General features: G+C 40.4%; 1 protein-coding gene across 1 annotated transcript in view; it reads right to left on the bottom strand.

Moving 5' to 3' along the window:
• The window catches only part of SNAP47 (synaptosome associated protein 47), a 109,436-nt gene that overhangs the window by 78,176 nt on the left and 14,335 nt on the right, over nt 1–16,925 (bottom strand). Inside the window, 1 exon segment of the mRNA XM_021083339.1 lies at nt 11,909–12,453. Coding sequence (XP_020938998.1) covers nt 11,909–12,453 — 545 coding nt within the window.

Raw genomic sequence — 16,925 nt, 5'->3', positions numbered from 1 at the left:
GGATAAAGATGTGGTACATATACACAATGAAATATTACTCACCCATACTAAAGAATGAATTAATGCCATCTGCAGCAACATGGATAGACCTAAAGATTATACTAAGTGAACTTAGTAGAAGACAAACATCATATGATATCACTTATATGTGGAATCTTAAAAAAGGATACAAATGAATTTACTGGCAGAACAAAAAGACTTACAGACTTTGAAAACAAACTTATGGTTATTAAAGGGGACAGGCAGTGGGGGGAGGGATCAACTGGGGATTTGAGATTGGCATATGCACACTGTGGTATATGGAATGACTGGTCAATGGGAACCTGCTGTATAGCACAGAGAATTCCACCCAATTTTCTGTGATAATCTATGTGGAAAAGGAATCTGAAAGAGAATGGATATGTGCACATGTATAGCTGGGTTACTCTGTTGTACAACAGAAATTATCACAACATTGTAAATCATCTATACTTCAATAAAATATTTTTTAAAAGGAAAACATATGTCCATACAAACACTTCTACATGAGTGTCCATGGCAGCGCTATTCATCATAACCACAAAATAAAAAAAAAAAAACATATCCATGAAAACTAGTCAATAGTAAACAAACAAAATGTGATAGATCCATATGATAGAGTATTATTCAGAAATATAAATTAAAAAATTACATTCTACAACAAGGATGAGTCTCAAAAACAATAATGCTAGGTGAAAGAAGCCAGGCATACATTAACTCTCCAGAAAAGACAAATCTACACAATACAGAATTAGAGTAGATTAGTGGTAATTTAGGCTAGGGCAAGAACAGAGAGTGACAGCAAGTGAGTTTGAGGCAACTTTTGGGGGTGATGGAAATATCCTGAAACTGGAATACAGTGATGTTTGCCCAACTCTAAATTTACTAAAAGCCATTGAATTGTGGTATGTAAATCACAAATTTGTTCTAAAAACTACACAGATAAATCAGAGTAAAAAAAAAAATCAGAACATCTAAGACAGGGAGAAAAAAAACATAAGCCACAAGGGAAAAATAAATTCTCTCTAGCAATAATACATGCAAAGAGGACAATGGAAAAACATCTTCAAAGTATTGAGCTAAATTTGGCTCAATTATGAAAAACCAAATTATCATTCAGAGTGTCAGTAAAATGAAGGCATTTTCCAACATATAAAGATTGAGACAATACTATCTAAACATAGACCCCAGTGAAAACAAAATTAGACCAATGATTTCACCAAGTAGATTCTAGCAAACCCTTGCAATTAAATCTGTTAACATTTTGTCATCATTTTATTAAAAGAGACATGTGAACTTGTGTGCTTAATTAGATAGAATGGACTCTATTCTGGATTCAAACTATTCCATCTTGTGCTCATCTAGCAGGAACTAAATTTTACTCTTGAACTGGGCAAAGGCAGATGGTTGACCACAAGACTGTTGTGACCATATTGCTGTGTCCAGATAAAATCTGGATATTCTAACAATAGATTTCCTAGTGACTTATGCAAAGTGCTCAGAAACCCAATGAAATATAAATTATAATATCTTCTGATCATAATTCTTGACAAACTGAGGTTCCAAAGCTCCCTTTTTTAAGACACCAATAAATTATTTTATATTAGATGTGCCTCTTTCCTTGGTTGACCTACGTAACACCAAAAAGTAGGACACATATAATCCAGGATTTTAATATGTGTAAATAAATACATATTGTTTTCTAAAAACCTGCTATGTAATCCTAATTTTACCAGAGAATGTGAGGAAATGTTAACTATGTATTGAAGAATGGCACAGCTCTCGAGTGAGCATTACAGAACCAGTACTCTTAACTCCCTCCCAAGAAGACACTGTAAATGAAGGCTGTGGAAGCCAAACTCACTGAAGAGACTTTCTCCAGGGACTTCCCTCTGTGCCTCCTCTGGCTTCTGCTCTGTAATGTGGGCTTTACTTGGAATTTATCTGTAGACCATTCCACCAACACAAGTTATATTTAAAGTATAATTAACAGTCACAGGAGCTGTCCAGGAACCCATGATATTATATAATTTAGGGTTCACATTCCTAGACTGCTCCCTGCTAAATCACAAATGCTCAAAGATAGGATAAATTTTAATAAGATACTAATTTCAATGGATTGAAACCCATCAAATATTTTTTAAAAATTCATGAATTCAAAAGAATATTAAAAATAGTAATTGGACATTTTTTTGAGAATAATAAAGAACAAACCACTAAAATCAGAAAAGCAGCAAACATCTATGAAATCTGCTCTGGAATGAAGTAGTATATGAAGGGCAGCATCTACTCATAAATGCCATCTAGCTGGTGACAGCAGGGAAGATGGCAGAATAGGAAGTGTAGGTATAACAATACTGAACTGGCAGAACCTGACATAGGCTGTGTGGGTTCTTCACCTCTTGGTAATAAAGCGTAGCAGCCCCAAGGCCCATTCTTATGAGGTCAAATGAGGGTGAAAAGACTGCATGCACAAAACTGTATTTACCAACACAAATGGACAACCAGGTGCATTACTTGCAGTTCTATTCACTGGGAGGACTTCCGTTCATTGTTCTTCAGGATGTCCCAGAGAGGAGCTGTCATGCCACTACTGTCCACATCTGGGTAGTGCCTGCATATTGTGCAAAATCCTCTGTAAATGAGGCCTCAGTGTTTGCTCCTCAGTCATTTACTGTAGGGCACCCCCCCCAAGCAGCTAATGAACTGCAGATGCAGGCTGTGAGAAAAAAGGTAGTGTAGCAGAACTAGGGATCATGGTATTTAAACCAATTCCTTATGCATAGTAACTTGCGTCTTCAGGGCCAACTTGAGCCAGATCTTACATTATATTTATATGCATGCACACACACAATATATTTTCAGCCTTAAAAAGGTGAAATCCATCTTATGATGGGATAGTGCCAAGCTTGCCCAACTTCATGGCTTGGTGGGTCACCCATGTCATTATCGGAAGCTCAGGTCATGTGGTAGCTTGGTGTCCTGTGGTAGCTTGGTGTCCTGTGGTTAAGTGTTCAGTCTCTGCTGAGACCCAATAGCAGGCCAAGAGCTGTTTCTCAAAAGGAAAATAGTTATCTGAAGAGGATGACACAACTTTGTTCCAAAACCTTAAGGGTGTGCACACTGTTTCCCTATAGAGGTCTGCAAAAAGTTCCAAAGAACACGCTTGTCTGCAACTGACACATCAAGCACCATGGGGTCTGCTGGATCATATGGCCCAAGTGGCAGATCAGCTCTATGGCAGTTTGGATCTGTTTCAGTCTTTTCTTGTTCTAGGCCCTATTCAAAACCATAACCTTTCAAGTCACTTGGTAAATGTGCAGGAGTAATACACCCAAATGAGGAATATGTTGCTTCCAAAATGCTAAGAGGTCCACTTGACAGTTTCTTCTTATCGGTTGGAGGAAGAGCCAAATGTAATAACTTCTTCCACAACTTGTTCAACAGCAGAATATATATTTCAATGAGCCACATACCATGAGATCTCTAAAGATTTAATTTAAGCAGAAGGCCCTTGAATTTCTGTCAGATTTATTTCCCATGCTGATATGCAGCCTAGAGTCTAGAGTAGGTGCTACTTCTTACTCACTCAGTCCAATCAGCATTAATATCATGCTATCTTGTGGAAGAGAATGGCATCAAGATCTTTGTGAACCAAATTATGACAAGGGCTGAAAAGTTGGTATACTCTTCAAGTAGGACAGTGAAGGTGTATTTCTGGACGTTTCAGCTAATAAAAACTGCTTCTGGCTGTCTTTATTAGTAGAGATGGAAAAAAAATTTGCCAGATCAGTTGCTGCACACTATGTACCACAGGATGTGTTAATTTGCTCAAGCAGTAAAACTACATCTGGAACAACAATTGCAATTAGTTTAAGATAATCCACTGTCCCTCAAGATCCATCTTTATTCAGCATAGCCAGAGTGAACTGAATAGATGGAGTAGGACTCACTATCCATGCTTCCTTCAAGTCCTAGAATTCCTCCAGAAATGAAAAATTGCTTTTGGCTTACTATTTTTCTAGGCAGAAGCAGTTCTAATGGCTTTCACTTGATCTTTCCTTCAAGAATACTTCTCATACCACAGGTCAGGGAACAAGTTTGGGATTCTGCCAAATGACTGGATCTATTCCAATTATATACTCCAAAACTAGGAAGAATAACAACAGGCTGGGTTCAGGGGCCCACTGTGAAATGAACCCGAGCTAAAAATTCCACTGATCATTTGACCACCATAAGCACCTAGGTGAGCCTCAATGATGTTTTGGGTCTCCTAGAATCTGTGTCAGTTCAGAGTCAGTGTCCAGTAGTCCCTAAAAAGTCTGATTATTTCCTTTTCCCCAGTGCACGGTCACCCTGGTAAAATGCCATAGGTCTCCCTGGGAAGGCTGGGAGAAAGATAAACAGTATTAAATTTGGTAGCATCTCAGAGTCCTTCCACAAAGTGACCCACCTTCCCTATCATTCAAGGGGTTCTGGGTCTATAAACAAGTTCATGTCTGGAAATCGACTGAAGCGTCATGCCTATTATTTTTTAAATTCCAAGTTATATACTTGTTCACATGACCTAGAACTCTTCTGCTTACACAGATCAAGTAAAAATTGAGTAGAATGCCCAACTATTTCCCTCCTAGTGGCACATGACCAATAGCCAATGTCATTATATGACTATTCTGATTATTGCTTGGATTCTGATGTCTGTTATAGTAAGCATCCCCACTTGTCTTTGATGATTAAGTGCTACCACTTAGCTTTGCCACCTTGGGATCCAAATATCCCTGCTGAATTTAAGGAAGCTTAGTGGTAAAAGTTCCCACTGTAATTTCCAGCCTACAGAGAAAAACAACCACAGAGCTCTTCAAGGATACTGGGGCTCTCCTTAAAAATTTTTAAACAGTCATTGTAAAAAGTGCATCCTCTTGGACCCTGCCAGGGTGAGTGAAGAGGTCTCACATAAGAAATCTATTCCAGCTACTATTCCAATCTTCCTCAGTCTTGGATCCTTCCTCAGGAGTATGGCAAGACAGTTTGACATTTCAAACTTCATCGTAGGGCACCTTTTAGTACACATGTCAGGCAACCAACCAAATTGTTAAAGCCTTTGTAACTCCTCGAGCCATAGCACCAAATATAGGATCTCTGCTTAGTGGGCCCATTTTAAAGTAAACTCAGCCTGATCCAGTTTTACACGCCTCTCACCATTACCCCACACCCTAGATATCATATCCATTCCCACAATATTCTGCAGATTTGTCGTATATTAGAAAAACAATGCAGTTCTTTCAGAGTGTAGTGCACCTCTTTGTGAGTCACAACTTGTGTCTCATCCATCTTTTGGGATTTGCTGCAACTTCTATCTAAAAAAAAAGTGTGGTGTGAGTGGATCTTAAGGAAAATCTGCATTGTCTTGCAAACCAATTACCTCAGGGGAAGCCAATACAGATTCCTCAGGCAAAGTATGGTTAATTACCTCAAATGGAAGTGGAAGGGCTGCTTCTACTGGCAAAAGAGACTTATCAGAATTTAGGGGTTTTACCTTCCCAGTTTTATTAGGATCTCTTATGTGTCCAATTTTTAGGATCCCTTTTCTTCCCTATCAATACGTCTGGTTTAACAGTAGATACCATGCAAAGTTGGGATTTCAATTTACACTGTAATTCAGCCACTCACAGGATCTGGTTTTCAGAAATCTCAGTGCTGTAGGTAAGGGAGCTAAAGTTTTCTCTCAGGGCAGGTATAGAAATATTTAGGTCATATGGGGTAACCTCAACTCATCTTTTCCTTTCTACACTTTGTCCAGTGGAGTTAGAGCAGTCAACCAATCTCATTAATTTGACAAAAATGTTATTAGGTGTCAAATATATGGATACTCAGAAACTTACCTTTTTAGGGAGTTCCCATTGTGGCAGAGCAGAAACAAATATGATTAGTATCCATGAGGACATGGGTACAATCCCTGGCCTCACTCAGTGGGTCAAGGATCTGGTGTTGCCATAAGCTGTAGTATATATAGGTCGCAGATGTGGTTTCAATCTGGTGTTGCTGAGGCTGTGGCATAGGCTAGCAATTGCAGCTCCGATCCAAACCCTAGCCTGGGAACTTCCATATGCCACATATGCGGCCCTAAAAAAATAAATTAAAAAAAATAGCAGTTTCCATGGTGGCGCAGCAGAACCGAATTGGACTAGGAACTATGAGGTTGCAGGTTTGATCTCTGGCCTCCGTCAGTGGGTTAAGGATCTGGCGTTGCCAAGAACTATGGTGTAGATCGCAGACATGGCTCAGATCTGGCGTTGCTGTGGCTCTGGTGTAGGCCAGTGGCTACAGCTCTGATTCGACCTCTAGCCTGGGAAACTCTAGCCTGTGGCCCTAAAAGGACAAAAGACCAAAGACATTAAAAAAGTTAAAAAAATTAAAAAATAAACTCACCTTTTAAAAATATTTGAATATGAGTATTAAATGCAAATTGGTATAATCATTATGGAAAACAGCACGGAGTTGCCTCAAAAATCTAAAAATAGAACTACCATATGATCTAGCAATCCCAGTCCTGGGTATCTATCTGGAGAAACCCAAAATACAAAACAATACATTCACCCCAATGTTCATTGCAGCACTATTTACAATAGCCAAGACATGGAAACAACCTAAATATCCACTGACAGAGGAATGGATAAACAAGATATGGTACATATACACAATGGAATATTACTCAGCCAATAAAAGGAATTAGTTAATGCCATTTGCAGCAACATGGATGGATCTAAAGACAGTCATACTAAGTGAAGTAAGTTAGTGATACAGATTCCTCAGGCATCATATGATATCACTTATACATGGAATCTTAAAAAAAAGGTACAAATGAACTTATATGCAAAACAGAAATACTTATGGTTACCAAAGGAAATAGGTGGGGGGAAAGGGATGGACTGGAGGTTTGGGGTTGCACATACATGCACACTGAAGTATATGGTATGACTGGCCAATAGAGATATGCTGTATAGCACAGAGAATTCTACCCAATATTCTGTGATAATCTAAGTAGGAAAAGAAACTGAATGGACTGGATATGTGTATATGCATAACTGAATCACTGTTGTACAGCAGTAATTATCACAATCTTCCAAATGAACTATACTTCAATAAAGCTTTAAAAAATAAAATGAAGAAAAAATAAATTATAAAATATAAACAAAATATATTTGACTACGAGTATCCCATGATGATACTTTATGTATTAGCATCACCACACCATCAGTGCCTTCTATACCACTGCAAATAAATTGTTAATCAGTTTAAATCTAATCAGATTAGATTCCAAAATCTCCACTCTCAGTACCAGAATCTATGTTAGTCAGAGTTCTCCAGAGAGACAGAACCAACAAATACAAACACACACACACACACACACACACACACACACACGTATAATAAACATGGAGAGAAAGAATGGGAGGGCAATAGAAAGGGGGTTGAGGTAGTGGTAGTGAGCAAAGAAACAGCGAGAGACCACATTTTGTGAAGACTATTGAAGGTACTATGACTGCTTACATCTAGGACTATCATGGGAAGAGAGACCAGACACTCTCAGACCACAGTGCACAGCTCTCAAACACTGTGACCAAAGCACTTTTCAGCAGAAGCAAAAATTATACAGTCCACTCAGGCTTTCCCATACAAGACAATCCATAACATACTAAGAGAAGGCTATCACTAACAGCCCAAGAGATAAGAGAATAGGGCATCCATGAAGCAGTAACAGGTTGGTCTTCAAAAGAGACATTTGGGAAAACAAAAAATAATTCCTGTAAGTTAATATCATAATAAAATATGATAATAGAAATAGACAGGTAAGAAGATAAAATTCAAGAAATAAAAGTAGAACAAAAGGACACAGGGAAAGAAAAATGAGAACAATTTTAGAAGATCAGTCCATTCTGATAGTAATACATTTTAAACATTGAGGGCAGAGAAATTATCAAAGAAATAATACAGGAAATTTCCCCAGCTCTGATGGACAAATTAGAGAACTCACTGAGGGCCTATCACAACAGATTTGAAAGGATCCACATCAAGGAGCATCATGAAGCACGAGAACACCACTCCAGGAACACTAGTCAGTTGTTCTCTGGATAACTCATCACAGAGCTATGTAGGATAGTGCTCTGTATGTACCCTTCCTGTTCAGGTTTTCATATTTTAACTATTTTTCATGTAGTATTATTTTGCACATTTAAATAAAATCTTATAAATGGTATCCTGCTGCACACATCTTTGTGACTTGCTTTTTTTAAAAAAAAAAAAAACAAAACAAAACACTGCTTTGGGATTTATCCAAGTTGACACATATAGATCTAATATACCACAGTTAACATGAAAGTATTAGTCTATTTTACTACTAAATCATACCTTATGTACCCGTCTCTCTTGAGAAGTAATGGACTGCAACTCTTCACTACTGTCCACAGTACTTTAATAAATGTTAATGTCCCACATATGCTGTGCACAAGTGCCAGTGTTTCCCTAGGATACACACTTGAAAGGGAAAGGGCACAGTCATGGGGTCTGTACCCCTATGATTTCACTAGGTACTGACAATTGCTCTCCTAAGTAATGAACCAATTCACATTACTGACAGAAAGAGATTTCTTATTACCCCACATCTTCAACCAACAGCTGGTATTACCCAACTAATATACTCGTTTGTTTAATTTACCTCTCCCTAATTATTAGGGATTTTGAAATCCCTTTTGTAGTTCACTGGTCTTTTGGGATTCCTCATTTGTGAGACATTATGGCAGAGACTACTAATGATCCCGGGCATCCATTCTCCTCTTCTTCCTTTCATAATGGAACATCTGAGAGTAATCTCACAACTACCCAGCTTCTTTGTTTCTAGGTGTAGATATGTGATTAAGTCCTGCCAGCAGGATATGAACAGAAGTGATTCGTGCTACTTTGGGGTCATCTTCTTAAAGACAAGGTTGGCTTCCCTCTCTGTACCCCCCCCACTGGCTAGGAATGAGTGACACCAGCAACTTTTGATGCAATGATAGTGTCATGTGATAAGATAGGAGAACTTCCAGCCAACATGAAGCCCGAGGTGATGACCTAAAGCAGAGTTCTATCTGCCTAGGATACCTACCTTCCTTTGGACCATCATATGGAGAGAAATAAATTTCTAGCTTACTTTAATCACAAATTTTTGGATCTCTGTTACAGCAGCTTATTAGCCTCAACTCCAATAAACGGCCTTTACCAACTTCTCGGGTGAATTGTCTTTTTCTCATTTTGTCTTTAACTAGTTGGATATTAATCTCTTGTTAGGATATGGGTAGGTATCACAAATATTTTCTCTCAAACTTAGGTTCATCCTTTCACTCTTTTTCCAAAAGAAGATTTATAAATCACCTACCTGATTGTTCTCCTAAAGGGTTATACCAATTGTCATTCCTAATAAGCAGTGTATGAAAATGCTTTATCCACTATCCTCAGTTGGTATTGTGTATTCTTACTTTTTTTATTAACTTGATCATTAAAACATAGATTTCCATTATTATTAATGTGCACTTCTTTGATTTCCAGGGCAGATGAACATTCTTCTAAATCTCTGGTCTCTATGTTCTGGTATGTACTTGAAAATATTTAATAGGTGTCTCAATTTCCTACAGGAATGTTGTGTTTGTCTGCGAGGGCTGTCTGTTATAACAACTCCCCAAATCTTAAGGCCCTAATCCCAATAAAGAATGATTTTTTGTTTACATTGTAATCTAGTCCATTTGAGGGCTGGGGTCAGGGCTCTGCTCTGGGGAGCTGTTTGGGGCCCTAAACTCCATCTAACTAATGTTTCTGTACTTTGTCCCTGGGCCTTCAAGTCCTGGAGGATTCCAGCAGGTGAAAGGAAAGAGAGTACTGGACATTGGTAGGAAGGCTTTTAGAAACTAGGCCTGCAAGTGAGCTACATCATTTCTACCACAACAAATCTGCAAGGAAGGGTGGAAAAATGTCTGTTTTCCCATGAGGAAAACTCACAAAGGTCTAGTGATCTTAGGTCTCATCCACCACAAGCACCCCCTTTTAAGAATAAGATGGGAAACTTTCATATGCTGTGGGTGTGGCCCTAAAAAAATGGCAAAAAAAAAAAAAAAGAAAAAAAAAGAAAAGGAGTTCCCATTATGGCTCTGTGGTAATGACTAGTATCCATGAGGACTCAGGTCTGATCCCTGGCCTCACTCAGTAGATTAAGGATCTGGCATTGCCAAGAGGTGTAGATCGAAGATGTGGCTCAGATTCCATATTGCTATGGTATAGGCAGGCAGCTACAGCTCTGATTCAACCCCTAGCCTGGGAACTTCCATATGCCATGGGTGCGGCCCTAAAAAAAGGCAAAAAAAAAAAAAAAAAAAAAAAAAAGAATAAGATGCAGGGCCCTATTCCCTGTAGCTCTAGCACAATGCCCTTCACCACATAGGTGCTTATGTGCAACAGGTGGTGACTGTAGAGTGGGCTCATTCAGGAGCAAGGGGTCTCACAAACAGCAGCCACACAGTCCTGGTCCTAGAGAAAACCTCTCAGGACCCATCACTGAGAGGCTGCCACCTCATCCTAAGCTCCCTAGCAACTCTTCTGGACATAGGAGAGAGGTTACTCCTACTAGACTCTAAGATCCCTGACATCTTGTATACTTCTTACAGTCATTGTAGAGCTTTTCAAAGTGTGGTCTTCGAGACTCTCCAAGGAAGTCTGGGAAATCAAAATTACTTCATACAACACTGCAACACTATCCAGTTATTTCCTCTATTCTCTCATGAGTGTAGAGTTTCCGGAGGCCACGTGACTTGTGGTATCACAGCAGACTGATTGTAGAAGCAGGCATGAGAATCCAGCTGTCTTCTATTAAGCCTTACATTAAAGAGATGTGCAAAAATCTCAAATGGTGCCACTTGTCTTACTAAAAATGTTTTGCTTTATAAAAATTATGTCATTAAAGTGTTATTTATGTTACTAGGTGAGGGTTTATCATTGTATTTGAAAAATGATTAATTAATTTCTTAGTTTTAAAAAAATATGGTACATATTGGTAAATAGAACCCTTACATAAATAAAAACTCTTTGGGTCCACAATTTTTTTTTTTTTGTCTTTTTGTCTTTTTCTAGGGCCGCACTCGTGGCATATGGAGGCTCCCAGGCTAGGGGTCTAATCAGAGCTGTTGCTGCCAGCCTAAGCCAGAGCCACAACAATGCCAGATCTGAACTGTGTCTGCAACCTACACCACAGCTCAGGGCAACGCCAGATCATTAACCCCTTGAGCAAGGCCAGGGATCAAACCTGCAACCTCATGGTTCCTAGGCAGGCAGGAACCTGGATTTGTTAATCACTGAGCCAAGACAAGAACTCCTGGCAAATTTTAAAGGGGAGGAGCCCCGAGACTAAAGCTTTGAAAGTGGCTAGTATAGTGGCTGAGGAGGAAGCTTCTGAAGCCAAAAATCCCTCAGCTCAATCCTTATTATACAGCTATGTAAAAGAAACAGATAAATTTTGCTAGCAAACTTGGTGTATGTGACCTTGAACAAATTACCTGGCCTCTCAGCCTCAGTTTCCCCAAGGGTAAAATAAAGAACAACATATTACTCTTGGCTTAGTGTGGTGATTAAATGAGGTAATGCTCATTAAACACTTGAAACTGTACTTGGCATATACTGCACACTCAGCAAATGCTGGACCTTATTATCTGCATACCCACAGTAGTTGGCCCAGTGTAACTGTCCACAAGGGCATAAATTATGTTTTCAGAATACTGAATGTGTACTATATATGAGATGATGGAAAAGATACCAGATATCATACCACAGCCACCAAGTTAGGCCAGGTTAGGATTACAGTCTTTACCTGTCAGCCACATCCAGGTCAGATTCCATCTTGTCCAGGCCTCTCGAGATGCTGTCAAGCTGCTCACCCTGATGATGGAGGACTTTGGCTGTATCTTCCAGATGCTTCTGGGAACAGGCCATAAGATCAGTCAGCGCCTTCCCCTTGGTCACAGGGCGGTGTAATCCTTGAATAGCAGCTTCTGACTGGGACAATAGCAACTCTCTCCAGAAATGCTCGATAATGCTGAAAACAACATTTCGACTAGGCTGAAAGGAACTGAACCAGTGTTTGATGTGACCCTTTTCCAGGATGGTGATAGAACTGAATATAAAATGAGAAGCCTCTTTCTTGATCTCAATTATACTGGAAAGGGGAAAGTTGACAAGAATTTCTCCAGTTTTATCAGTCATAAATTTCAGTGAGAGAGAAGTTAATGAAATCTTTCCAGGGACCCATTGCTTCTTAAGTTCTAAATAATAGGAACACGGCCAGGTGTGGACACAGATGTCTCTGCTCATCTGGTTCCTAGGTTGGTTTGTACCACGGCCAAGGTCACTCTGCATCTGAAGGAAAAGGGAAAAATTAGTGGGTGGGTAAGGCTAAAATGTGTCATCACTCTTGACACTAGGACACTGATAGCACACCAGAGACTCTAGTATGTGGCCAGACCCTTGCCTGGCAAGTGCTCTCATACCACCTGTGACAGACAGGATGAAGACTCAGCAGAGAAGTGGGGGCTAGGGCCAGACTTATGCTTGTCCCAAAGCAGCAAGGTCCCCAGGGGCTCATTAGGACTAGGGGCTAGAGCTGGATGTGATCAAAGGAAGAAAATCACTGGAAGCCACCACCCCAGGATTCTTCACTGGAACACCATTTCAGTGTGATGACCTCTATCTCTACACACTCTTCACAAATTTCTAAACTAACGTTCACCTTTTGAAATTTTTATAATTTACTTAATTTCATAAAGAAAATAATCTTACAAACTTTTACCCTCTTGTAATCTCAACTAACTTTACAGAGTTCTACATATTATACAATTATATGTACATAATTTTATATAGTTTTAAATAGTTATATGCAATAAAGTATACTATTAATATATACAGTTTGCATTTATCAATGCATTTTTTTGGCCATGCTCATGGCATGTGGAAGTTCCTAGGCTAAGGAATGAACCTGCACCACAGCACTTACCCAAGCCACAGCAATGACAATGCTGGATCCCTAAGCTGCTGGGCCATGAAAGAACTCCTATCAATGCATTTTAAAATGTCTTGAAGGTAGTGGTCTAAGATGGCAGAATAGCAGGATGAAAGGCTCACCTACTCACAAATACATTTAAAACACAAACACATGTGGAACTATTTGCACAAAATGTTTGTGAGAAACTGACAAAAGACCTCAAGATTATGTCAGAAAAAGAAAAACATAACAAAACCAGATAGGACATGAGAAAGAAGAACAAAAGAAAAATAAGTGGGAGTTCCCACTGTGGTACAGTGGAAACAAATCTGACTAGGAACCATGAGGTTGCGGGTTCGATCCCTGGCCTTGCTCAGTGGGCTAAGAATCTGGCATTGCCATGAGCTGTGGTGTAAGTCACAGACGTGGCTCAGATCTGGCATTGCTGGCAGCTACAGCTCCAATTTGACCCCTAGCCTGGGAACCTCCATATGCCACAGGTGTGGCCCTAAAAAGGACAAAAGACAAAAAAAAAAAAAAAAAAAAAAAGAAAGAAAAAGAAGTGGGAGTTCCTGTCATGGCACAGCGGAAATGAATCCGACTGGGAACTGTGAGGTTGTGGGTTTGATCCCTGGCCTCGCTCAGTGGGTTAAGGATCCGGCGTTGCCTTGAGCTTTGGTTTAGGTCACAGATATGTGGCTCAGATCTGGCACTGCTGTGGCTCTGGCACAGGCCAGATACTATAGCTCCGATTCAACCCCTAGCCTGGGAACTTCCATATGCCGTGGGTGCAGTCTTAAAAACAGAAAAGCCAAAAAAAAAAAAAAAAAAAAAAAAAAACAAAAAAAAAAAAGGGAAAAAGAAAAAATGTGAAAGGAAATGAGACAGAACCTGCTCTCCCAGGAGGGAGCTAGAAAGAGGAATAGCTCCTGCACCCCAGGAACTTCCCCTATCAGCCAAAAACGGAGGAGGAACTCTAGACAAACGGTGTGAAGCAGTTAAAAAAGAGACAGTCCTCCACATATGGTCAGTGGAACAGGCAATGGGCAACTGTAGGTGGGTGCCAGCAGGTGATAGGAACTAAAACTGTGGCCTTAGAGACCAGACACAAAGGGGGACCTGGGGCCGGCTACATGGGGAAGAAACGGGTTGGCTGTGCAGAAAGAGCCTGAAGGGACTAGAGTATAGGGCAACCACAATGGAGAGCATCTAAGCAGAGGCAACCCAGTGGGGCTTAGAGACTAGATGCCATTGTTTGGAGGTGCTAGAAGGAAGAGGCAGGATCCAAGTAGCCTTGTTCCCTATGCCTACTGTATTAAGCTGCAGGACACTGCCTGCTTCAGCTTGGGGAACAACTTGGTGGTAGTGGTTGCCTAGCAACAGTTGGGAGGCAGCCCCACCCTTAGTGCTACAGATTTCTTGGAGCAGGTGGAGTAACCACCTGGGAAAATAACCAAGTTCCCAGTTACTTCCAGTGGCCCCAGCATTAGTAGAGCCTAAACTGTGCCAGAAGAGATGCTGCGGCAAGGCCCATCCTCCATGAGATCAGGGAAAACACAGGCGCCTTGGCTCTGCCCAGAGAATCTGCAGAGGCTTGCACTAGCAGAGCCCAATCAGTGCCAGAAGAACTGTCGGCAGCATTGCCCATGCCTGCCAATGCCCACTCCCTGTCAGTCAGGGAAACACATATTCCACCCAGAGAACATGCAGAGGCTCAAGCCAGCCCCATCCAATAAGTCTCAGAAGAGCTGCCAGGGGCAGCACCCATTCCTGTGAGAGGGCTGTTGTTGCCCACTCTCTGAGAGAGCTGCAGGCTGCCCAACTGGAGAAAAGCACAAGATACAGGGTCCCTGCCAGGGACCCTGCCAAGGCCCATGTCAGCGGTACTTGTTCCACACCAAGGGAGCCAGTGGAGGCACATTAACCTACATTCCTATCTGCAGGGCTAAAGAGAGCACTCCCACCAGAAGCAAGGCAGGGGGAGAGATGGCCAGAAACACACATCCTGAAGCTACAGGAGAGACTTTTAGCAACAATTAGGGAGAAGCCCCCTGCCCCTGGGGCTTTAGAGAGAGATCCCTAGAGTGGTCAAGCAAGGGAAGTGCCAGCAGAACAGTGGCATCTGCTCCTATACCTACAGAGAGCAGTCCCTAGAGCCTTCCTGGCAAAGGGAGGGGTGGCAAGAGAAACTGCTGACATTGCAAGCTACAAAAAAAAGCCCTCCGAGCTAACTGACAGCAAGAAGAGCTGTAAGAGACACTGCTATATCCATGAGCTACAAAAACAATTCTTTGAATGGTGAAACACTGCCACCTGCCTCACAGACTTATCCCTAGCAGCCACAAGCTACAGAAGTGTGATACCACTGCTCTCAACATATCCTCTGGGTACAAATCAACTTAGAACACCACTGAGAACTCCAGGACTAGGCTCCTGCTATGACAGCTACATACGAACTGTCAAGGGGACAATAAATAGAAAGGTAGACACTATGCTATGACAAAGAAACAGCTTTCAGACAAAGAAACAAGACAGAAACACACAAAAACCACTAAATGATGAGGAGATGGGCAATTCACCTGAAAAAGAATTCAGAGTGATGATAGTAAAGATGACCCAAGATCTTGGAAAAAGAATGGAGACACAAATTGACAACTTGAAAGAGATGACTGACAAAGAGCTGGAGGATTTAAAAAGCAAGATGAAGAGCACAATAGCTGAAATGAAAAATGATCTAGAATGAACCAACAGCAGGCTAACAGAGGCAGAAGAACGAAGAAGTGACGTGGAAGACAGAGTGGTGGAAATCACTGCTACAGAAAAGGTTAAAGAAAAAAGAATTAAAAAAAAACCAAAAAACAACTGAGGAGAGTTTGAGAGACCCCTGGAACAACAATAAATGAACCAACATTTGCATCATATGGTTCCAGAGGAGAGAGAAAGGGCCAGAGAAAATATTTGAAGAGATTATAACCCAAAATTTCCCAAATATGGGAGAGAAAAAACTCACTCAAGTGGAAGAAGCACAGAGAATTCCATACAAAATAAGCCCAAGAAGAAACACAGCAAGAGGCATACTAATAAAACTGAAAAAAGAATTCAAAGAAAAAATATTAAGAGCCACAAATCAAATCAAATATAAGGAATCTTCTATTAGGACAACAGCTGATCTTTCAGAGGAAACTCTACAAGCCAGAAGGGAGTGGTAAATATATTTGAGGTGATGAAGAGGAGGAACCTAGAAACAAGAATAGCCTACCCAGCAAAGCTCTCATTCAGATTTGATGGAGAGATCAAGAGCTTTACAGATAAGTAGAAGCTAAGAGAATTCAGTACCTCCAAACCAGGTCTACATCAACGACTAAAGGAACATTAAGCAGAAAAGGAAAAGCACAATTAGAAACAAGACTATGACAAATGCAAAAGCTCACTGGTAAAGGCAAAGATAAAACAAAAGTAGGAAATCACCCATCGACAAATATATCTAAACTAGCAAGCATGAGAAGGCGAGAGAGCAACTGCAGAACACTGAAAATACATTTGAAATTAAGGGACCAGCAAGGAGAAACAAGTCTGCACACATATAGATGGACATATCAAAGTATAATGGGAACCACAAATCAAATAACTATAATGGTCACACACACAGAAAAGAAAAAGCAAGCCAAATATAACACTAGTAAGATGGTCAGCTAATCATAAGAAAAGACAACAAAAAGAGGAAGGGAAGAAAAAAGACCCAAAATAGCAATCCAAAAAAATTAAGTAAATGACAGTAAGTGCATACTTATCCATAATTACACTGAACTTGAATGCATTAAATGCTCCAACGAAAAGATAGAGTGGCTGG

Source organism: Sus scrofa, chromosome 2 (assembly GCF_000003025.6).
Source record: "Sus scrofa isolate TJ Tabasco breed Duroc chromosome 2, Sscrofa11.1, whole genome shotgun sequence".
Classification (NCBI taxonomy): domain Eukaryota; kingdom Metazoa; phylum Chordata; class Mammalia; order Artiodactyla; family Suidae; genus Sus; species Sus scrofa.
The sequence above is the reverse complement of the archived record's forward strand: the minus strand, read 5'-3'. Positions and strand labels throughout refer to the sequence as shown.